At 40.3% G+C, this 24,045-nt stretch overlaps 1 protein-coding gene across 1 annotated transcript in view; it reads right to left on the bottom strand.

Annotated features, from left to right (window-relative positions):
- Positions 1–1,083: 1,083 nt before the first annotated feature.
- CHAT (choline O-acetyltransferase) overlaps positions 1,084–24,045 on the bottom strand; it is a gene marked incomplete at both ends in the record, with an annotated part of 29,866 nt that continues 6,904 nt past the window's right edge. Inside the window, 10 exons of the mRNA XM_082308862.1 lie at positions 1,084–1,353; positions 3,070–3,207; positions 7,341–7,403; positions 10,547–10,688; positions 12,215–12,337; positions 13,504–13,632; positions 13,834–13,934; positions 16,031–16,200; positions 20,749–20,926; positions 21,930–22,110. Of these exons, the coding sequence (XP_082164988.1) occupies positions 1,084–1,353; positions 3,070–3,207; positions 7,341–7,403; positions 10,547–10,688; positions 12,215–12,337; positions 13,504–13,632; positions 13,834–13,934; positions 16,031–16,200; positions 20,749–20,926; positions 21,930–22,110 (1,495 nt within the window). The remainder of the gene's footprint in view (positions 1,354–3,069; positions 3,208–7,340; positions 7,404–10,546; positions 10,689–12,214; positions 12,338–13,503; positions 13,633–13,833; positions 13,935–16,030; positions 16,201–20,748; positions 20,927–21,929; positions 22,111–24,045) is intronic.

The following is a 24,045-nucleotide window of genomic DNA, read 5'->3' as shown; positions in this document are numbered from 1 at the left end:
ACTATTAAAAAATATAAAATATAAATCCCTCCCAAGTGGGATGATGCAAAGCTGATAAGAGTACCAGCACTCTTCAACTGGTGTTTATAGCTCTAGCTTGTAGACTTCCTTATATTGCAAGTTTGCCTCTTCATTCTAGTTATTTATTGCTCTTTGATTTTGTGTGGTTGGATACACTCTCCTGCTAGTCACAGTGACTAAATTCATTCCTGTGCAAACAAAAAAGGTCTTAAGTAGGATTGAATTGCACTTATGCTTTGTGCTTTGCCTCTCTGTCAGACTGGATTTTGCTCACTGATAGAAAGAAATAATTAAGTCAATTCATTACAGACAAAATTCTCCCAGTTCTCTGTGATTGATCTTATCTCCAACATGCTGCTCTCAAAATGGGACTGTGCTTGAGGCCAGTGCAAACCAGAATAAAGGCTAAATTATTTCTGCAGCATTTCTGAATTGGGGGAACATGCAAATGCTAGTGTAATCTTCCTAAACTCTGTTTGTGGAAATACACAGCAGCCACTCTTAGAAATAATCTGCTTTTTTTTATGCAGAAAATAGCATGGTGTTTTTAAATACTCTTCATGCAGATTTTCAAGATTTAATGGCATCAGCCTATTACGTACAATGTTACTCTCAACATTCCTGATAGGGGAAATTTCTTTTTTTTTTTTTTTCTTTACATGCAAATCTTGCAGGAATAGATGTGAATATTTTATAACTACTTGCAGGGGATATTAATTAATTGGTGTGCCTTAGTATTTAATTTATGTCACATACGCTCTTACTCAATTTTTTTAGGTGATAAAATGGCATAAGTTAATTATGGTTAGAAATGGTAGTACAACACACATACTCCTCTTACTTCCTCCTTCATTTCAGCCAGTGAGACCAAACCTTTTTTTGCTGACTCTCAAGCAAGAAATGGTAGATTTAGTACTTACAGGGTTTTAAATGTTGGCAACAATGTAAAACAAATGACATTTTGGTTCTACACTAATATATTACTAGTACTATCTTGCCTTTGAACAACTATGTCATTGTTTCTTCATAAGGTGAATTCAGGAGAGTAATTCCCACGGCCTCTTAGAGTTTGCGGTCGCTCGGCAGCTGTGTGGCTGCTTCTTGTTTAGCAAGTGGCTTTGCCATAGTAGAGTTGCATTTGCTGCACAGATCTCTCATTTCTAGGAGGCTTTCTTCCACAGCTTTTGCAAACTTGTCTGAGGAGGTTTCTTTACAGTCTTTAAAGCTTGAGATGCAGAATAGTATATGCTCTGGCTGAGGGTTGTAACATGCCCCATAACCATTGGGCACCACAGGCCCGTAGCAGCAGAACATTTCCGTAGTAGTTGGAACCTGGTTGCAGGGAGAAGGTAAGGAGTGATCTCTGATTAATCAGGGCACCTGAAATCAGCTGGTTAGGAATGAGGAAAAAGATAAACAAATGCTACAAATGCTGGAAATGTGGCGAATTCCCCTTGTAGAATATCACTTCCTTCAGAAGTCCAGACCTGGAGCTGACACTTGGAAGGTAAAAGCTGATCTCAGTATAGAATTTGGTTGCTCTGTTTTTTTGCTACCATTTGAAAACCGGTATAATTTGAGGTGGATATAATGCATTTCTTTGCTCACTTTGTATAGATCTTTAACAGCTATAAGCTTTGTTACTGATAGATAGGGAATTTTTAAGGCTGTATGTAATTCTGATACATAAAATTATGATGCATAAAATTTCTCTAAGGTTTTTAATTTCTTAAGGTTATGTTAAACTTATAATGTGAAGACTGTAATCAATTCTAGAAAGTAGTATTGTCCTTTTCAAATAATCGTTCATAATTGTGATGCTGTATAAAAACATATTTTAATGCATCTAGGTGCTATATTTCTATTACACCTTGGTTTAATCATGGCATAGTACAGGAGTGAAACACTTTCTACTGCAGAAAATGAAAAATGTGTTAGAAACCTATATGTTTCAGACTTTGTGTACATGGGCCTTCACAAATGACATTTGGCTTTTTAATGGTGTAGAACAAGCCATTAGTCCTGCTAATAGAGCCATAGAATTGTCAGATAAATTTGCTGTGCAACAGCCGAAGGCCATAAAGCTATTCAGAAGCACTCTTTGCTCATGGATAGTTTCTTGGAGAATTTATGTAGTAGTATGTTGGTTACACTCACTCATGTCTGAAAGCCTACAAACATTATGACAAGATCAAATCACTTATTAAGGTTTTACGCTGTAGCATGATATCATAAGTCTCTTTTGTTGCATAGTTCTAATCTGTGCAGTTGGGCTAGTGTTTCAGTAAATTAATTCCTCCATAGATTTCTTCTTTCATTAGGACTTCTACTACATGCAATGACACATTTAATTTTTAGGCTGTATGCTATAAAGATGTTTCCTTATTCAGAACTTTAAATGTAGCTAGTGTTGAGTCTTAGAGTATCTTAGTATAGTTGCAAATAACTGTAAATCTGTAAATGTCTAAAATGTCTATAAATCCAAGAGGCAAGCCTATACAGGTTGCAGTCTTACACAGAATAACTGAAGGCTCTCGAAGATTTCAAACAGAGTTGTTACTTTTAAGAGTAAAATTTCCTCATGGCTCTTGGCTTTTGTTTCTCAGAGTGGCAGCCTGCCTGGCTTGTGGCTGTACTGTCACTGGAGTAAAGAATTCCCACTAGAGCTGTCACCTTAGGGGAAGGAGGAGAAGAAAGGGGAACGGGAAGATACAGAGTTTGAAAAGTGAGGAAACCCTGAGCCCTCATGCGAATTTTACTGAGTTTGTGTGCATTTCCAGAATTTCCAGGAAGGGCTTTGGGATGTTGCAAGGGAAGTGATAACTTCAGTCAGTATTTACTGTGCTCATTTTGTGGAAGGAACAAAAACTAGATTAAAAGTCTGGAGTATTTTGCAGACTTCTTGACAGTTCTAGCTGCTTTTTTCTTTTCTTTTCTTTTTTTTTTTTTTTTTTTTTTAACATTGTTCTCACTGTGAGCTGCAAGGTCTGGCAGAACACAAGTGAATTAGCCTTTGCTTAGCAAGACCAGTGAACAGGAGAAACTCACCTGGCTGGTCGAGAGGATGAATCGATTGCTTGTCAAATATGTCTCATCCGTAAATATCTCTGGCAGTTCCTTGAAGTGTTCCCGTGCCACTTCTCTGAGCCCTAGCAGGTGATTGTCTATTGCCATTCCAGTAATAGCCTGTGGACAACATGATAAGACACCAGCATTTAACTGAGTATGGAGACATTTTCATGGCTGTTACTGCCTTGTTTTCTGGTCGGAGTTGATGAAGTTGGTTTGAGTGATGTAATGCCTATAATGTTCAGATGTTACTCTGAGTATGTACTTTGCTGATGATCAGTAACTAGAAATTCATATGGTGCTCTAAAGATGTAAAAATTAGGAAGGAGATGGTCTTGAGATGTATTATGTGCTGATATTATCTAGTGTTCTGGGTGTTCATCATCTCTCAGAGCTAAATATCATGGACTGGGCTTCCAAAGCTGCTGAAGGGAACATATGGGACACCAGAAATCTCTAGGTGTATTTTAGAATTTCCTGTGTGTCACTTGGGTTATATTTCAAGATAGGGGGCTCCAAAACACCTCCAAATTGCAACAAATTAATCTTTCATTGCCTTGCTGCCTGCGTCTCACTCTGGCAGGTAAAGCATGTATCATTCCATAGAATTTAGATCCAAAGATCTGGTAGATGTCTGCAACAGATTTAACAGTGATCACAGAATAACATAGATTTGCCAGTGATCTATCACAGATCTACTAGCACACCCCACCACTTGAGAAGACTGGGGTTAGAGACACAATGCCTTCTCAATTTAATTCACTGCCCAAATATCCCAATTCCCTCCCCCTTTCCCTGTGCTGGCATCATTGCAGAGCTGGATTATCTCAGGGATAGCCCTTGCTTTAGCCCTCACTCTGATGAGGCAATTGAAAACAGTAAGTCTAGGACAGCACAGTTGGATGGTACCGTAGTCCAGGTACCATGAGTCTAGAATCAAATTAAACAGCATTTAACAAAGGAGAATAATGTGCTTGAGAAGCAAGAGACCTAGAGCAGTCTGCTTGCTGTCCTGCTTGCCTGTGTCTCTGCTCACCATCATCCCCAGCACAGAACCAGCCATGCTTGCCCCCAAACCCTGCTCCCAAATGTCCCCAGTTTCCTCTTCTGTCTCATGGTTACAGGTGAGGCAATCGGCAGCATGTGCAGTGGCTGAAAGTTAGCAGCAGGGGCACCCTGGTGGCCAGCTAGCCAACTCAGAAGAACTACTGCCAAGCCTGCAGTAAGTCTTTCTGACATGAGCTTACTGTGCTTGGGTCCCTCTGCTCTATCCAGCTACCTAATGCTATAGACTTGAGGAATTTATTAGCTTTACAATCTTTGCCCTACTAGCAAATGTGATTGAAGATGGCTAAGAGGATCAAAAGTCAGTAGTGGGAGATGGGCAGACAGGATAGTTACAGAGCTTTGTTTCTGTAGGAAACCAAATCAAAATTTGTTCCAACCAGGCAGGAATTGCCTCAGATTAAAATGTGCATTTAAAAATCCTTCAGTCTAGGCTTATTCTAGCTGGTGAAAGCATTGATTATGAGGACTGAGCTCTAGCTCATCCCTGGTAGCAGGCTGAAGTCATGTAGGAAGGGAATGCTGAACAAGGGACGTTGTACTACACTGAGAGCAGAACTTGATATCCCTGTGACACAGGCAGCTAGTAATGAGGGGGACAAGCAACCTGAGAGAAGGCAGGATTTAAAAAAGAGCACAAGCTTGGTTTTCCTCTTACGGAGAGAGTTAAAAAAAAAAAGGGAAAAAAAAAAAAGAAAGGAACAAGTTCGCTTTTCCTCTTAAGAGGAGAATCATTTTAACCACTGATAAGTGCCTGAAGCAGGGGGGCCAGGAGTGCATAATCCTGTCCGGCTTATCAAGGAGTAGGCACCCATTGGTAAAGGGGCTATTGGCTCATCAGCCCAGACAGAGCAAGGATGCTTGCAAAAAAGTAGCATACATGAGGGCAGTGTTTATGTTGTTTTTCCCAGAGAGGGAAACTGACTTGATAATCAAAGGAAATATTTTGCTATCACACAAGATTTATAAGGCTGTTAGCAATGACATTTTTGCAACATAGATCAATGTCTTGTCTGAAGAGAGGCCGAGACAGGCTAACGAAATAAACTGTGAGTCAACGAATAGGAAAAAACTGTGCTAAATCGAATTTTAAAGCTCCGCATTTAAGATAGCAATGCTACTAGTAAGCCCTAACAAGGGGAAATAAAATCATTAAATTGCTTTTTGTTTTATGAAGTAGATTTTTTTGTTTTTCTTAGGAGCTATTACATTTCAGTCCGTTACACACGATTTAGTCAGACCATGTAAGTCTTGCCCATAGTTTAAAGGCACAACAATTACATTCTGCTATTCTGAGAGAGAAAGGAGAGCTTGCTGAGTAGAAATACCTAGAGACCTTTTTAAATTTAAAGATGAATTAACTTTCCGATGGCGACTTTAATATTTTCCCATGAGCTACACTGGAAGCTGAATTTTTATAGCAGTCTCTGGAACTGAAATGACTTGGAGGGGGGATTTTGTGGAAATGTTTTCTTTTTTTTTTTAAAGAGATGTTGTACAGAAATTCCATTAGTAGTGACCTAGTAGACCTGCAGTATGTTGTGCTCATTGCAAGGTTACCCTGAGATGGTTCAGGTGAGACAGTTGCCCTGAAGTAAGACTTGCCTCTGCTTTAGAAATGATGTGGAGTCTCAGCTTCTAAGATGTGAGTTCCCAGCACAAGGCTTGAAAACGAAAACTGTTTTTCTTCCCTGCTTCTTTTGTTTCACAGTCTTGGGAACAAATCCTGCCTGAAAGCAACACTTCACCTCTCCAGTGGTCTGAGTATACCTTTGAAACCACCTCTGGAAATGAACGATTTCTTTAATATTATGAGTGTTTAAACAGTAATCAGCAATGTGGGTTTGTTAGGCAATGGTCTGAGGCAAAACCATAGGTAGCAAATTCACTTAACATAGCTGGTTATTAACATTTATTAATTTCATGAGTGGTTTGACTAAGTTGTTTGTAGAGTAAGTCTGTGCTTTGTCTTGGCACAGTGGGATGTAGAGCATTACCCAGGCTGAATTGTCTCATTTTTAATCAACAGAAAATGAGTTGTATTTGATACTAAACTGATTTCTTCACTGGAGGGTGTCTCTTCCTTTTATTAGACACTGCATTCAGGTCTTTAAAAGAGAACTTACTATAATCATTCCTTCATTGTTAATGACCGTTATTAGAAATGGCACTTTGGAATACCAGAATACACTTTCCATAATACCAGTCCTTCTGAGGATCAGGTCCCAAACAGGGACTTCTCTCCTCTGGGGAAAACATAAGAAAATGCATAAATGGTTAGTTTTTTGGGAGGAGGGGAAGTTCCTGATGTGTTACAGCTGTCTTGATCTTATCTGTAACGTTATAGCTCATGGGTCTAAATACCTTTAAGTTTGGGGGATCTGGATTTTGCAGTTGGAGTTTTATTTCTCATGCGTGTTACACAGCAGTTTAAGCTGGTTACTTTTAAGCCTTGCTTACTTCTCATCCTGATAAGGCTCTTGGCTGTCCATTTGCTATACCCCACTAGAATACCCCATTGCCACTTTTCTTGGCTATCTTCATGGCTAACATTTCATGTTGATCACAGAGTGTACAGAATAAAGGGTTATTTCATCTGGCTACTGATCTCCCCTGAAAACCTTTCAATATTTATAAAAAAAAAAAATCCCTTTATTAAATTTTGATTTAATTAAGATGCAAGCTCTTTAAGAGCTTTAATCTTTAATTAATTAAGATGCAAGCTCTTTAAGATGGAGGCCATTTTTGAATTGTTAATTTGTACAACACCAACCTTAGTGGAATCCTAATTTGTGGCTGGGACTCCTAATTATGACGCAGATACAAATCATAAATGTTTCACAGGTGCACATTCCCTGTGAATATGTTGCATACAGAGTGTCATGTTCTGTGACAGTTCTAGATATGAGAGATAATGCCCAAGAGTGATGGTCTTGCCACTGATGTCTAATGCAGAATTTTGTTATCTTGCCTTCCAGGAAGTATTTTTTAAGGTGAAGTTGGTTGAATATGGCTATTTGGAGGGTGTTTGGGTCATCAGAAATTTTGATAAGTGTGACATAGCAGGTACTTTCCTATTTAGAGATGCCTATGTTTTCTGGTGCTTAAATAGTTAATGACAGTATCATACTTTTCTTGAAAAAAACTAACTAGTCCTTATTCAGACAAAGCAGTGTTTTACTTACCAGAATAGTGTAATTAGTCTGAGCTGTAATTGCATCCTTAAATCTCTTCATCTTCTCAGAATCCTGTTGGGGGAATTAAAATATATCTATTATTGAATAAACGCTCAAAGAAATAGCATCTTCAATCAATTAACCAGCAGCCAAACAGCAAGCACTCTCTAATGTCCTTTGCTCCTGGCTCAGGTGTAAGTACTCTTTATAAATGAAAAGCCATAGGGATTCAATGTCCTGAGCAGCAACGGTGCCTGGTTGTGCAAGGGTTGAACAGGCTTATTGGTGGTGGTTTGTTGGAAGTCAAGGAAAGCCTTGCAGTTCCTTTCATGGATTCTGTCGCTGGATTTCGGGGATGTAGATTATTACTAATTGAATCGCTCCAATTGAAGTAGGGAAAATAATTGCCTAGTGTAATTCAGTGTTTTCAAAACAGCCAGGCTGTATATCTTCTCCAGAATGGTTTATCTAGACAATGACAGTGATATTAATGAAAGCCATTACTGATATTTTACTAGCCAGTCAAAAAATTACTCCCCTGTGTGAAAGGGCATCTAGAATTTTCCAAGGCTGCCCTACCCTCCACAGATGCCTCACATTTCAGATAACAAGCTAGTAAATTTTGACTCCTGTCAAATGGCAGCCTTTTATATTAAGGGAACGATCCTAAGAAGTGCTGACCTGCTGTACATCAAGTCCGACACTGCAACTTTGGGAGACCCTGAAACAGCCAAAAATGACTGGGTCTCCAGACAAACAGGGAACCTTCAGCTCCTATGGACGATTAATGATCTTTTGAACAAAGAATTCATTTTAGAAGCAATTCAAGGCCACCATCAGGGACCTTCAAAGTATGAGTCTGATATTTTTTCACAGGGCTAAAGCTAGGCCTTAGTTCCCTTATACAGATTAAATTACTAAATGCAGTCTTTAAATCTGATTAATTTACAGCTATTCAAGCAATCTCTGCAGTGTCAGTTGCTGCTTCTTTTACAGCAAGTGTCAAATGCATGAGATATTTCTCCTGCTAGAGAATCAATCCGACTCGATCAATCTTTGGTGACTCTTCAAGCTATCATTTGAAGACAATTTTTATTAGCATCAGATAGAAAATTGTTTTTAATTTGATTTGGATTAATGGCTATTAACAAATAATATTTTGGGGAGTTCAAGGCTACTTAAACCAAGTGATGCATCTCTTTGTCCAAAAAATAGAATTAACCCCTTCACATCTAGAGGCAATCTGTACGTCTAAAGAAATTACCTTGGAATAGGGCTGTGTTAAGTGAATTTTGTTTAATGATTCTGTGATAATCATATATATTTTTTTGAGCTGAAAGATAAAGATGTTCACATCAAAACAAAGATTTCTAAATGTTTGCGGGAAAGAACAATCACAGATCATTTTAAATGTCCTTTGCATCTCTCAGTGGACAAGAAGCCAGGAAAACTATCAGTGGATTGGTTTGCATTATGATTGCAGGTTTTTCAGGGGGAATGAAACCATTATTCTCCCTATTCGGTACTGCCAAGGCATGCAATATAAAGATTTGGAGGCCGAGACTGAGATCACTCTAGATATGCATGGCATTCTTCTGCTTGCTTCTGTGAAGCAGTACAGTTTAGGATGCTGTGAAAGGTGGGCACAATCTCAGATTTGGGTGGTAAAACAGTGAGAAATGCTGAAGGTTTGGGAGAGCTGCACAAGTCAGTAAGTGTTGGAATAAGGAAGGTAGGAAGAGATTGTTGGAGGGAACAAGAAGGATCTGGCAAAATAACGTGCTAAGAGCAGGCTGGCTCCTCCTAGGGGTACAGTCAGCCTGCAGCAATGTGTGTTGGGGCTGGGGGTATGGTGAGCACCAAAGCGTGGAGGGGAAGGTGTGCACAGATGACAGCAGCTTCTAATGAAATATGATTAAGATCCATGTTGTCAGACAGGACACTGATAGCAACTAATGACAGCCTCTTCCTGTCTACTGTATGGTAGTCACTTTTATGTGAAATAGTATGGTCATGATCTGCCTTGAATTACCCACTCAGCCTAGGGAATTACTCATTTTAAGATGGAACTTAGTTGAGTCTTGTTCATCATGAGCTGAGTTCTGGGCATGGTAACCTTAAGGAGACTGAAGCAGCAATTGAGGAACAGAGCACTTCTCTGGGCAAATTTTACTCATCCTCTCGGACATGAGAGCTTGGTTTACAATGTTTCATTAATTTACACTTAAGCTACAGCCCAGCAATACTTCTAGCAATGCTATGCTAGATTCTAAAGAACAGCCATGTGGGCTGTTGCCACTGGAGTGGGCTTACTGTGCAAAATAATCTATATTGTGGCAGCATTTTGCATCTAAACAGCCACCTGGAAATTCCCTGTACAGCAGCAAAGTGCAGTGGGTGGAAGTGGCACACAGAGAGACGTTGAGGGAGGCCCTCCAGGGATGGAGGGAGGGACAGTGCACAAAGCTGTTTATGCAGCTATAGTCTCAGCTCTCTCAGCTGTACCTCTTTGCATCCCCATCTACTATGTACAGTACTCATGCTTCTGGCAAACAGATGGTGGTGGCTCAAAGAAAGGCAATTTAATTTTTCTTTTTGCAGGATGATGTCAGGACAGTTTGGAGACTTGTTTTATTAGCTTGATGAAATTTTTTCATCATGAAGGTTCAGCCCCCTTGAGGATCCTAAAAAACTAACTGTATTTGGTAGAAGCACACCTTTAAAACAAAAAAGATCAGCCAGAACATATCCATCTTACTCAGAAATCAAAGCATGTGAATTACATCACTTCACACATTGCAATCTGCAGCAGAGCTATCTACTGCAGGGGACCTGCCAGGCAAGTCCCCTGGTGTGGCAGTATCATGATACTGAACTTTGCATGTTCAGCCCAGATCTCGCCAGGGAGCAGAATTTGGATCTGATGACAGATTATTCAGAAGACAATGCTGAGTCTAAAATCAGATGTTTTGTTTCTTATAATGTCATGTTTAGGCACCTCTGAATCTTTTGGATGCTTAAATAAAAATAAGGAAATATTTATATTTAGCTTAATGGTTGGTTTGCACAAAAAGCAAAATCCTGTAAGGCTTGATACCCTACCCTATGCCTTTATCTTCTCAGTTAACAGTTAAAAAGTGAGAGATTGGGGATCACAAATGCATTATTTGCTTAGTGTTTTGCCAAAGAAGGCAGAGGGAGCCAGACCAACATACCGATAGAGCTGTCTTGTCATCAGTCATTGCTTTTACAAAAGCAAATGCTTCCAAGGTAGCAGACCTAATATTGTCGACTCTGCCCTCATCAAATCGGCGTATGGAAGCACTTTCGTATGTAGGGACAAGTCTCCTGTGGCATCTGAGAGAATGAAGTAAGAAAAACAAAGAATAATTATTTTCAAGGAGTCATGAAGACTAAAAGAAATATAGGCTTAGGACATTTTATTGTTACAGCCACAATTTTATTTTTTGCATAGTATTCATCTTAATGTTGATGGAATTCTATAAGAAACTTAAAAAAGATGGATGCTCACTCCTTTCTAATATGAGGAGCTGGATACAGCTGTATACATTTTAGTTATGCATTGCCAGTAAAAAATGGCTTGCTGTGTAAAACAAGGCTAGTAAAACTAAAATTTACTGAAAGATCTCAAGGAATGTTTTATTTGTACTGCATCATAAAATAATTGTGTAATTAATCATTTACTTATGGGCGTGAAATATGTTTTATTTAAAACAAGAAAAAATGCATGCTGTGTGTGAACAAAAAATAGAAAACTAAGAGGGAAAAAGGGTGCTATTTGAGACTGTGAACTGGAATGAAAACCCACATAGCAAATAGAACAGAGTGTGAAGACTATTGTTTAATTTGGGGCCAGGTATATATAGCTACTATTCCTCGCTTCAGGAGACCAACTGTGCCTTCCAGTTGATGCAGGGGTCTCAGAACATACCTGTCCCCGAAGCGTTTTGTTGTGAACACAGGATTTCTATCATGGCTGGGATCCAGATGACAGTCTTGGACCAGATCATTGTTGGAGTTTGGTTAATGGAATACACAAAACGGATGTTTAACAGATGTTAATGGAGTATGCAAAATGTGTTGGGCATCTCTCATTTTGACTAGGTAAAGACCACTTCAGGATTTAATTTGACATGGTAAAGAATTATTCGTGTAATAGGCTATTCTGCAGGAAACCGTGCAACCGATCTCTAACTTGGAGCATTAGCTGTTCTGACAACGCAGAAAGGAGCTTTTAACTTTGATAATACCATGGAAATTACAGGATATTACAAAATCTTAGGATGCCTGTGAAGAAGGAAGCAGCAGTAGTTACTATCCTGTGTAGGAACTCTGATCGGATATGCTGCTGTAGTATTTTCCCCTGTGAATGCTTTTCCCCCTGCGGCGCGGGGGACGCATACGTGGTGAGCTGTGGGTTACTGCCACAGTTCCTCCCAAGCTACCCGCGGTGGCAAGGGAGTGTTTCTGCCCCAGGGACTTGTACTTCCTAGCTGCTTCTGCTGCTGTGGGTGGCAGGCTTGTCTGCCACTCCCTGCCACATCCCTGCACCCTCTTCTCTATGCCAAGCACAGGGACAGCTGTGCAGAGGGAGGATACTGGCTGGGAATGGTGTGTGTGGGACATGGGGAAGGGGAAGGTAGAGCAAGGAGAGGGAAAGGGAGGGAAGGAAAGGAGTACTCTGTCTCAGAACTGGGTGACAATTTCTATCTTGTCTGACCTACAGTCATTAGGCAAGATCACTCATTTCCATGCAGGAGGCATTTGTTTGGGTGCTGAGGAAAAAATGGACTGTCTGTATAAAAAACAAAGTGTGAATCTCCTCTGTGCTGCCTTGTTCCTATGATTTGAGTTAACCTTACCTGTAAAATGCCAGCTGAAGTGCTACTTGAATGTAGGCATCTGGGCTAATCTTTTGTTTCTTAATAAATTCCTTTCCATAGTTCTCAAACTTGTAGGCAATAAAGTCCAGATTTTTTACTATCCTGGAAAACAAGCAGAGGCAGTTACTGTGGGGGGAGATGCAAGAATCTCATGTTCCATTTCTGTTTGCAAATAAAACCCAGAGATCATTTCCTGCCTGTACCCCCTTGGAGGTGAGTGGGCTCCTGCTCTTCAGGTAGTCCTGGCCTTTGGTAACTTGTTTTTATGTATGTATGAATAACTTTTATTCATACAGGTTCTAGACTGGGCTTGGTATCTGTAGCCTTAACATGAGCTGTGGCACTCAGGTCATTCTTTTCATTTGAGTAAAACGTTTGTTTGTTATTAAAAAAATAGTGTTTCCACTCCTGAAGCCTAAGCCAGGGCCTCCTTTGTTCTCCACAAATTTCTGTGAGATTTACTAGTATGAAAATGGGTGGATTTAAAACCTGATGAAGGCTGTAAGCTCCTTGCAAGTTTCAATTTAGAGGACTACTACCTTTATTTAAAAACAAAAAGGAATTACTCTGCATCCTGAATGTTTTCATACTCTCATGTATGCTTCTAGCCACTTTGAGGTCTCATTTAATGCAATCACACTGGACATACTTACAGCTGATCATGCGAACAATGTGTTAATTCTCTACAGAGAGATCACAGGCCTGAGTGCTGAGGTGAAATAATTTGAAAAAAAAATCTCTCATTGCCATCCCCACCCCCAAAATTATGCAAATCTTTTACAGTCTGGAAACACAGTCAGAAGAACTAACCTTTGTAGGAGCAACATAGATATAAACAAATTACATTCCTGAATTCAAATTGTTTATTCAAACCAGTTGTATTCTACTGTCCCATATATGTATCCCCGTTGCGCTGGCTTCAGCTTTAGTCAGGTCAAACCCATAAAGTGCATCCACAAAAACAGAGGACCTGCACTGTTTGCATCCTGTGCAAATAGGACTCAGCTGTTTTTTCCAGTGGTCTTTAGCTTTCCTAATATTCACGTGGAAGGAAACAATGGTAATGCAATTCCTGAATACAGTGAAGTAGCTCCAGCCCATAAGGGTGCCATCCTGCAAAGAAATGCTAGGTATGTCCAGCTTGGGAAGACGAGGAGGAGTGGAAGAGCAGGGAGAGCCTTCTAGGAAGAAACCAATGCCTGCACTCACTGCTCTGGGTAGTTCCCAGCTTGCAGTCACTGCTGAGAAAAATAAGGCATCTGTTCTACCTTTGCAGTTTTTCTGCTGATGATGCCAAATGTGCCTGAATTTCAGGGGAACATTTCCATCTCAGTCTCCGTGGAGCAGGAAGCTCGCTCACTGAATCGGCTCGGACTAATTTCTTGGAGCTTTCTTTCCTGTTAGTATGTGAGAGAGAAGTCATTAAGGTCACAGGAATAATCTATCTGTTAAACACTGGGTTTTTTTTAGCAGGTAATGACTGGTTTCCAACAGTTGTATGGGTCTTAGTGGCCCTGTGCATCAGGGGGAATTTGCCACTGGCAGAGGCTTCCCGGGGGCTGGGGTGGGTACAACAGCTGTACTGAAAGGAGACTCACATGTGCTTGAGCAAGTGTTCAGTGCACTGCACCAGTACGATGCCATCAAAAGGGGAATGTTCACACACGGTACCGCAGACTCCGTCTCTTCCTACCACAAACTAAGCAAGGAAAAGAACAAATGCAAGAGCTATAGGGAATAAATAATGTTCTGGGTAAGTTACCCATGACGGCAACCTAACAAAAGACGTTGTTCTCCTGTGGTTTTCTTATTGCTCATATCAAGAACTTCCTTGACTTACAGATCAGTGGGTGACTTACAGACTTATCGCAGGAGACTTTCTTGTCCTGTGAATGGCGTTGCATTGGATCCCTTTCATGCTGCTATTTTGGACTGAGTCCTGCGACAATGTAAATTTTAGCAATTCCCACTGGAGTCCAGAAATTGGATTTAGCATCTGCTTTATGGTAGAGAAAACCCGTCAACAGAAAGACAGGCTGGGGTTTTCCTTCTACATTTGGAGGCAATGCAACTTCTGTATCTGGGAAGTCCCTTAGGATCACATTTTATTACAAATATATCAAATGAGCAAGCTCATCCTTATTTGATAGCTTTCTCATAGCTTGTTTTACTGTCCTGCCTCCTCCTTACCTTTTTTTTTTTTTTTTGTGGTATTTTCTTCATTTCCCTCTTACTTGTCTTCATTCCTGATTTCATTGCATACACGTGGTATAACTGGTGACACTTAACCTGCTGCACTGTAGTTCTGTGATACCCATGCAGTTGGTTACTTCTGCATCTCAAACAAAAGCAGATGTCTAGGACAAAACTGCAAGTTGTCTCACATGTTTCTTGTCCTTTTTCTGGACTTTTCCCCCCACTTCTTTTGAAGTGTCTTCTGTTGGACTTCTCCCACTGAGCTCCCCCTGTGCATTTGTATCACACATACGCATCCTGCTTCCCTGGTTCCCATGAGGTTTTCACAGTGTGTGTGATGCAAAAAGTTTACCTGGATGTTTTCTGATGCCTTGCTGCAAAGTTGAAGAAGAATATGGAGAGGAAGAACAAGTCCTACTGTGAGAATGGCTTCCTATATAATAATCTGCATTTGCATGAAAGAAAATGGGATCTTTTTTCCCTAAGAATTTCTCTTTGCGTTTGAACTACTTCTGGCCTGAATGCATCTGGACAGATGAAGCTCTCCCTTATACTATGCAAATTTATTTGCTTTCTGCTACCTTCTGATAGTAAAAAAAAATCTTGTTTATTCTCATCTGCTTGAAACATCTCAACCAGTGGTCCTGCAAATAACAGAGGATTCTAACTAAAGACAAATGATTTGTTCTTTAAAAACACAGCACTGGAGTCTGCAAATAATAGCATTTGCAGCAGCATGAGTCAGGAATGACCACTGAAATGTATTTGCACTGGGCTAAGTCAGTGCAAGTGAAGTTAGTTTAGTGGTTTCTCTTTTCATGTTGCTGTTCTTAGATATGGCAAGAGCAACAAGCATTGCGCAAGCAATGTATCAGTCAGCACTTTTATCAATTTTTCATGAGGTGTCAACATTGTTGACAGTTGGAGATTAATACATTGCTTCACCCTGGGTCTATTGCAAAATGTGAAAATAACAGTGCAACACTTTCAAATATGACAATCAAAATCTGATTGGGATAAAGGCTAGAGAAATCAATACTTTCAGGAAAGTCTCAACAAGGATGTCATTAAATGAGTAAACATTCTGTTAACTGAGAACTTAATACTAACTTAAACACACACTAAATTATAAGCAGTAGTATTTCTAGGATGTCAGGAAAATGTGTGAGAACAGAAAATGGAGAAAGGTATCGTGCTTTTCTTATTTGTTCTGGGATGCTAGTCCAGCACTTTTATTTAATTTGATTGAGTGTAATCAAATGTGTACTGTTGTTTTTTTGGGTTTTTTGGGTTTTGGTTTTTTTTTTTTTTTTTTAATCAGATGTCTACCTACCTGTATGTCTGTGTATCTGTCTACCTCCTCAAGTGCAAAGGGCAACTTCAGAGAAGCTGAAGGCGTACCTGTGTTGGAGAAGGCCCCCCACTGCCAGCAAGGCAGTAGGTCTGCTTCCCCTGCCTTGCAAGGAACAGCGCTGCTCACACCAACCCAACACCACCTTCCCCTCTTTCTCCCACTTGATTCTAAGTGGTCCCTGCCACAAGGGCAACCGGAGTCCCTTACCACGTCCGAGTAATATCATAGTACTGTAAGGTTTTTACCTGCATAGGTTTGTCATACCAACGATTGGCCCCATTTTTATGGTAGCCTCCCCCATGTAGCAGTTGCAATGCCATGTTTGTATCATTGAGTTCCACCCCACTTGGGCTGTCCAGGCACACCAGGCATATGCACCGTTCAATCATGTCAAGGGAGTCGCGGTTAGTAGAGTCTGGGGATAAAAGAGTGAAATGTTCACATCCTCTTACCTGTAGTGCAGGACAGGTTGGGGAACCCTGCTGCCTTGGAGAGCACTGAAGATCTGACCCTGACTCTGCAATGAGCTAGTGCCTGCAGAGCTCTCTCAACAGCAGAACGTCTCAGTGCAAGGAAACGTTACACCAAGGCGTAACGTAATTCATGTGTTAACTTTTGCAATGTCTCTGTGTATCTTTCATATGATTCAATAATATCCACTTTCTTTTTCTGACTTTCATTTCCTGAAGTAATTGTATTACAAAATAGATCTATTTTACTCTTAAAGCCAGCAATGCTTACTTAATCTATACATAGCGGTTACAGAGAGGACAGGTGGAAAGTAGAGAATTTCAGAGCTCGTGCTATTGCTGCAGTGCTGCAGCATTCTGTTCTGGAACAGCAGGGGCTATACTGGTTTTGTGCTGTTCTCCCATTAAAACCCTTTTCTGGACAAGGAACAGCAGGGCCCATGTTGGTTTTGTGTTCTTGTATTAAAACCCTCTTTTCTCTCCTGTCCCTGGTCATTTCTTGTACATTAGAGAAATAAGCCCTGGACTGGGTATATTGCCTACATCACATGAGGAAACATCTGCGGATGAGGTTGTGAGGTTCCGTTTTTGAACATGGTATTCCCAAAACCATGGGTTGCCACATTACACTTCCCTCCTATCACTAGTGTACTGCTGAATAAAATGTGCTTTTTCTGGTTCTCTTTCTCTGTTTTTTTTCCTATCCTGTCACTCTTGCTTCTACAAGTGGACTACAAAGGCTATTTTTATGTTGTCCTCAGCGCTTTCCTCCTTATTTATGATGTATTTGTGCAGGTTTTTTTTCTCAGTTTCTTTAACTCGTAAAGGTTTGAAAGTAAAGGTTTGTTTGCTTCTGAGGGCCAGACTGAGGCATAGGAAATATTTCATTGTGAGCACTTAATACAGCTCTTAATTGAAAGGATGAAAGTGTGGGACCTATAACAAGAACTTGTTTTATTCAAAAGCACATAACATCATTAATTGCTGTTAAATGGTTGTTAACAAGATGAAAGGAAAAAGGGCTTTCAGACATCAACTTAAAATTCTTTCCATTCTTAACAGATCAACTTTCATCTGCTAGTTTTTGTAGATTTTGGTGTAAAAGTTTGTGTTTCAGAATGTTCTTAACTAATGATATGAATTCAGATTGATCAAAACTTCTTGCAAGTCTGTGCTAAGTTCAGGAAATCTGTGCTCAATTCAGGAGATTATTGTAGGTGAAAGAATGGAAAAAATATTTAAAATTAAATAATTCTGATTTGCATTTGAAATATGGAGCCATTTCAAAATGTACATGTGTTTAATGTTTGCAAATATGAAAAGTAGCCTGATCTTCTGAAAGAACATCATTTTTCAAAGTAAGAAAAAATGTACCTTCCCAAAATGAGTAACATATTTTAGTGAAGAGCTAGAAAAAAAACAGTTGCTTGTTATCATCTAGGTTCAGTCTCTAGATGCTGTGTAGTAAAAAAAGAGCGCAAATATGCAAGAAATGAAAAAGGTGACAAGAGAAGGAGAGGCAAGTGACAGCAGTGGCTGAGAAGGAAGAGGGAGAGCTGTGCCCTCTGTGCAGGTTATGGTCAGGTACTGTCTATTGCTGTCTGGTGGCTCCTGCGAGGGAGTGTTGGCAGCCATGGGCCTGAGTGACAGGGGTGGCCAGCCTGACTTCTTGCAGGCTGTGTGGGGACCTGGTGGAGTGCATAGTGCGTTGTCTTCTCTTGCCCACAGAAGCAGAGTCCTAGGGAAGGCACCTGGCCTTCTGCCATCTCCTCTAAAGACTTGAGCCAGGAGATTGTAACTGATGGGGCACGCAGATAGGTTGAGCTTTCTGCCACTGATCTGTGTCCCCATACATGTGAAACACTGATGTCCCTACAAATTGTCTTTAAAAGCATTCAGAAGCTTTATAAGGGAGAAGGCATGTCCCTGTCCTCTTGGCTGTAAAGCTCTTCTAGCATCTGACACTTGCAGGGCTCACTGTAATTGTGGTATTTATTCCATTGATGGTCTGAGTACGTCAGTGCAAAGGCTAAAAAGATCCTTGTGAAGGGAAGTTGCCCTGTATACATCAGCTGCTGCTATTTGTGGACAGGCACCTTCAAGGAAAAACTGCTTGGATAGTGATTTACAAACTGCTCGCAGCTTGCTCAGCGTTCTGCTTTATGTTGTCTGATAGGTTTATATATATTTCATTGTGGCTGCTGCCCACACGTCTTTGACAGATATGAAGCCCTTATTCTGACATATGGTTTCAGGGTATCTTGAGTCTAGGTATTAGAGTGAATAAAATTAAGCTCTGCTAGAAATAGAAAAGTAGAGGAAAGATGCCCTTACAGAAAGAAACAGACATGTCCAGAGAGCTGATCAAACACTGAAAAAATTATCGTGTAAAGCAGGCAGTGAACTGCACAAGAACTCATGAACCATGACTTGGGATGGAAAATAAATATCTTCAGAAAGAGCTGAAACAGAGGAGAAGTGTGAGAACAAGCCTAAAGCCCTGCAAGATACTTCTTGTCCTTCTTCCTTTCTAATGCACACAATTGCATTGAATTGGCGAGTCAGCTTTTGGTTAGTTGGGGTTTTTGGTTTTTGTTTTAAAAAGGAAAATATGAGAAGGCGGTTCTGAATCAAATTTGGATATAGAATGCATGGGACAGCAGCCCCTATAGCAGTAAGAATTCACTTCCTGTAGTTAGGAGAGTGAGTTAGTTCTGCAGCCTGAATGCAGTTCAAATACTTAATGTGTTTATAAATCAGTGATGGCTAGGTTTATTACAATTTCTTTGAAATTTTCTCACCTAGAAGACCTATCCTCTACTTCTAGGTCTATGCAGGCCCATGTACCTATCTCCTTCATAACCTCTGCAAGGCGCTGTATAGGTCTTCTCCGTCCCGAAGCATCCTCTTTCCCTGCCCAGTACAGAACAGTTGTGGAGTGACCCCTTCCACCTCACACTGCTTTGCTAGAGGCTTTTCTCTTCCTCTGTTAGTTATTGTTGCATGAATATTTCACCACAGATATGAAAGAAAAAAGGGCTGTTAATAATCATGTATCCATGCGTAACAGCAATGTACTATACTATATAGAGGAGCTGTGCTAATATGAGTGGTCTAGGACGGGATTCCTGCTTAGATTAGAGAAGGCTCACATCATGGTGCTGTGATATTTGCTAGTGCAGAATCTGTTTTTTTTAGCTGCATAACTGAGTTGGTTTGCTTCCTCATTAAAATGAATGTTTTGGCAAATGCCAGGTGATCCAAAAACACTATAGAGATGGTTCTGCTAGTTTTTGTTGATTTGTCTTTTTTTCTTTAGGATGATGCAGGTTTACAAAGATGATTTTGCTGCAGGTTTCAAGGTATTCACTGTTTTACTTAAAAGCATGGCATGAAAATAAATTATTAGGTGTTTATCTCCATTTTCATTAAAATAAAGAATCTTTTTTTCTCCTGCTTTAAAAAGAAAAGACAGGGAGGGGAAAAGCCTGAAGATGAGACTGGTGCCACGTGATAATGCTGTAATAACGGCCAGGACTCACTCTCTCTCTCTGTGTGTATCTATATAAAGTTGTTATAAGCGCAGATAAACTTGAATAAGAAAAGGGAAGATCTTCCTTGGGATGGTAAACGTATTTTGAGACTACTGGCAACTCTTGTATATTCCAGGGCATTGGTAAACCAGCAATATTTTCTGTAGCATTGCTGAACTGGGGATAAAGAGATGAGTTAACATTTTTTTCAGGAGGGAAAAATGAATACCTAAGTCATCTAAAATGGCAAAAAGAGGGTGCTTAAATCACTTAGCTTCAGGGTAAAATATATAAGGTGTGAAGTGATAGAGGGGACTAATCCCACCCTTTATTTTCATCTGTTTCAAAGTCAGGCATTTGAGTCCAGAATCCAAGACAGCTAAATGCTGCCTGTTGTTGGAAGAAAGAGAGAACTATCCCCAGATAACAATTGCTGCCACCTTTCCTAGATACTTAGTTAAGATTTGGATGAATCAGCCCTGGTACTTTCTATTTTTCTCCATTGACTGGAAAGAGTACACAGCTAGATTCAATAGGTGTTTAACTTGTAGATACCTTTGTTAGATGAGATGAAAAATGTCTAATGGTTGCCGAAAGCTAAGAGGATACATCATTCCTATTGGTACAAAATGGATGTGAAGAAAGAGACAAATCACAAAATCTGATGTAATGTAATTCATGTGATGAAAAACAGAGAATGGAGTGAGAGCTATTTACATGGCGTAACGCTTACACATACACAGCCAAAGGGTCACACCATATCTGCTGCTTCCCTGGTAACACACATCTGAACACTTACAGGTATTGAGTTTCCTCCTGCTAGAAAAATTCAGCAGTGATGTTGCACATTCAGTCCTATATTTGCTGTAATGTTCACTCCCAGCAAAGAAAGGCAATGATGGTGAGAAGGAAGAGGAGGAAGATGATGAAGAAAAGAAAGCTGGGATTGCTGCTGCTAACCTTTCATAAGGATGGTCCTGGCCTCTGCCCATTCTGTTCTTCCGTCTGTTGTCAGCAGGCCAATTGGAGGCAGCACTTCCTCTTCATTCTCTGCCATTTTGGCTATCTTTCGTAACTGAGTGAAAAGATCTCCCTCACTGAGACGACGGAAATTAATGACAACATCCAAAACAAAAAACTGCAAAAAAATGACAGAAGTCAGAAGAACAGTCACGGATGGGTTGGACCCTTAGTGGTCCAACATTTCGCTTTCGCCTGGGTAGGTGTTGAGATGCTGAAGTCCTGCCTGGAGAGCCAGACCTGCAGGCAGTGGAGCACAAAAACACTGGGGACTGGCCCAGGGCTCATCCCTCCTGTGTTTTTACACCAGTGTAATGCCAGTTGCTATAAGGGACTTATATTGTGTGTTGGGCTCAAATAAAACATACGTTATTTGAATAAGCTTAAAAAAAAAAACTGAAGAGAGAACATCAGGAAGTATGTAAATAATTTCCATGGCTTTATTTGCTTATCTAATAATAACCTAGAGAATCTAGAGAACTTCCCATTGAGGTGAAGAACAGGACTTCCTGGAAAAGGGACCACTGGGATCTACCCCTTCCTTCCAAGGGGGCCTGCAGGCACGGCTCCAGTACTACAAACAGTCGAGCTGGGCTGTAAGGTACTCTGCCCAGCCAATATACTCTGCTGCTCGATGGCACTTATTGGTTGGGGCAGATTCACTCTAACGCTTCAGTATTTCTGCCTGCACCTGTGCTAACTTCTTCAGGCATAGTTTAGATCCCCCTACGTGGGACGGTGGTATACATGCCATGCGTTGTGTGCCAACACTTGACTGTCAAGTGAAAAGCATTTCCAGCAAATGCACTCTAATAAGATTTTTTTTTTTCTCTGTGGTTTCCTCTCTGTTAAATAAACATTTTTGTTTGAATGAGAAAGCAAATGAATTCTGCTACATTCCTCCTTTCTGCATCACTGTACTTGGAACATAATGTGGGCTAAGGACAAAAATGCTACAGAAGCATCTTTTGGAAATATTGACAGCGAATGCTTGGTAAAAAGGGAGCTCATACGTAGCATGCTAATTGTGTTTCTGAACAGTGGTCACATTAGGCTCTTCTTGAGTGAATTGAAGCAAACTAAGAAATATAGAAAAGTATAAAAAAAGAACACTCATTTACCTGATTGTTACAAGCAACAATGATGTGCTCTGGTTCTGGCATTACACTGCTTTTCTGGGCCACGAGGGTATCTTTCGTATGTCCTGGAAGACGATAGGAAGAAAAGAGTCCATAGTATTGCTTCATACAGAGAGGATGACCAGACAGCTGTCCACGAGCAAAATCAACAGGTAAAGCATGGCTGGAGAGAGAGAAGGAGAAAAAGCCAGAGGAAAAGAGGGGAGAGAGGGGGGAGAGAGACAGAAAGGAAAAGAAATCTAATCTGTCCTTTGTTCTGTTACAATTAGATCAGGTATAACACAAATTGAATAATAAAATGATATTACAGTATAAGGGAAATGGATGAATTCCCATACCAAAGTTAAATATATCATTCCTGGCAGCTTCATGCATATTCATTAAGCAAAGGCATTATCATCTAGTGGAAATGGAAAGAATAGCAGGTCACAAGCAGCTTTGCAACGTGCATGGGAAGCTTGCCTAGATGGGACCCCAGAAACTTTCCAGGACGGAAGTCAGCAGAACAGCTGGAAAAGATAGCACCTTGGAAAAAAGTATTGGTGAAATTCACTGCAAATCACAGTGGCCCTGTACTGCGTGGAGTGGTTAGAGAGTGTGTGAGAGGGAGTTGCCTGATGAACTGGAACGACTGTGGCAATACAGAGGGCATTTCTGTTTTCCACAGAGCCTTGCTTGCATGCTAATCCTTATTTAGACCTATGGGGGAATAAGTGCTGAAAACCTATTGCCTTTTTATTGGAAAGCGTGTGGAAACAGCACCTCCTAAAAGGCTTCTTTAGTGGCCAGAAAAGAAAAGAAGTTATCACAATTATGATTATGGATTGTAAAATATCCCACTGACGCTGCAGCAGGAAATAATGGTGCTGTCGCTCAGGAGAGGATGCAGAGACCACAGGAGGAAGAAGATGCTGTGGTGCAGAGGTCTTCCCTCAGCAAAAGAGAACTAAGCTTCCAGCCTGCCAGAGTGGCGCAGGGGCAAAGAAGCACACAAGGAGGGTTACTGTTATACAGCTGATACGGGGTAACGTTTTATGCTCGTTTATCTTGTTTAACTGTCTCTTTAGAACTGTTGCAGTTCTAAACCAGGGATATTCACTTTAGTTCCTGGCTGTCAAACTCTCTGTATCACTTATTTCCTTGTACAGCTGCTTAATTTTTTTTGTTCCTTATCAGCAAAACAGGGTTATTAGTGTTCTCCTCCTCCCACATTTCACATAATGCAGAAATCCTCTTAAATTTAACAGAGTCTTAAAGAGCATCTATGATGATCAAAAATAGTAGAATAGCATGGTAGATTTAGGTAAGACAATCCTTGATTATAGCAGTTAAGAAAGGGGTTATTAACTCTGACTGATGGCACCAGAAAATCTTGTACTAATTTAGGAGATGTCTGTGTAAGATCTTATAACTCTTTTATGTGAGCAAGTTAGGCTTTGTTTGAAATATTTAGTCCCGGCAACTGCATGGAATAACTGCACAGTTAAAATTAAACACCTGGGTTTGGGCTGGAATATTGTGCATCTGCATGTGGGATGATCCAAGAGAAGCTAGCAGTACGCTCACCGGTAGCAGTCCTTAACAGCAACAAGGAACCGAGAATGTTGCAATTATGATGTCCTCATAATTACACAGGAGGGGTGATAAGCAAACAGTAATAACAATATGAGGATGCAGTAGTGAGGATTTAAATGATGATTGACTTAAGGCAAGCAAATCTGATCAGAGGAGTCTTTGGATCTCGAGTAGCGAGGTCAAAATAATAAGAATTTAAATTAGCCTTTGTTTGAGCAATGTGGTTTCTTTATCTCATCTCAGCTGCTGTCATATAAAGATGCAATGAACTACATTAGTATGCAATAGTACTTCACAGCACGCCAGTGCTGGTGCATGCAGTTGCATGGCATATCTTGGACAAAAGCACGTGTTCTTAAATAAGTACCTCTTCTATACTTTCTGAGTAGCTGTCAGACTTTTGAAGTGAAAAATCAAACAGCCTCTTCCTCTTTCTTTTATCTAATTCATAGATGACAGGGACTTTGTTGTTTGAATATGGACTTTGCCTTCCTCATCCAAATAAGTGTTAGTTAAAGCATAT

This window comes from Platalea leucorodia (genome assembly GCF_965183815.1).
Source record: "Platalea leucorodia genome assembly, chromosome: 4".
Lineage (NCBI taxonomy): Eukaryota > Metazoa > Chordata > Aves > Pelecaniformes > Threskiornithidae > Platalea > Platalea leucorodia.
Note: the sequence above shows the minus strand (reverse complement) of the source record. Positions and strands in the feature narration are given on the sequence as shown.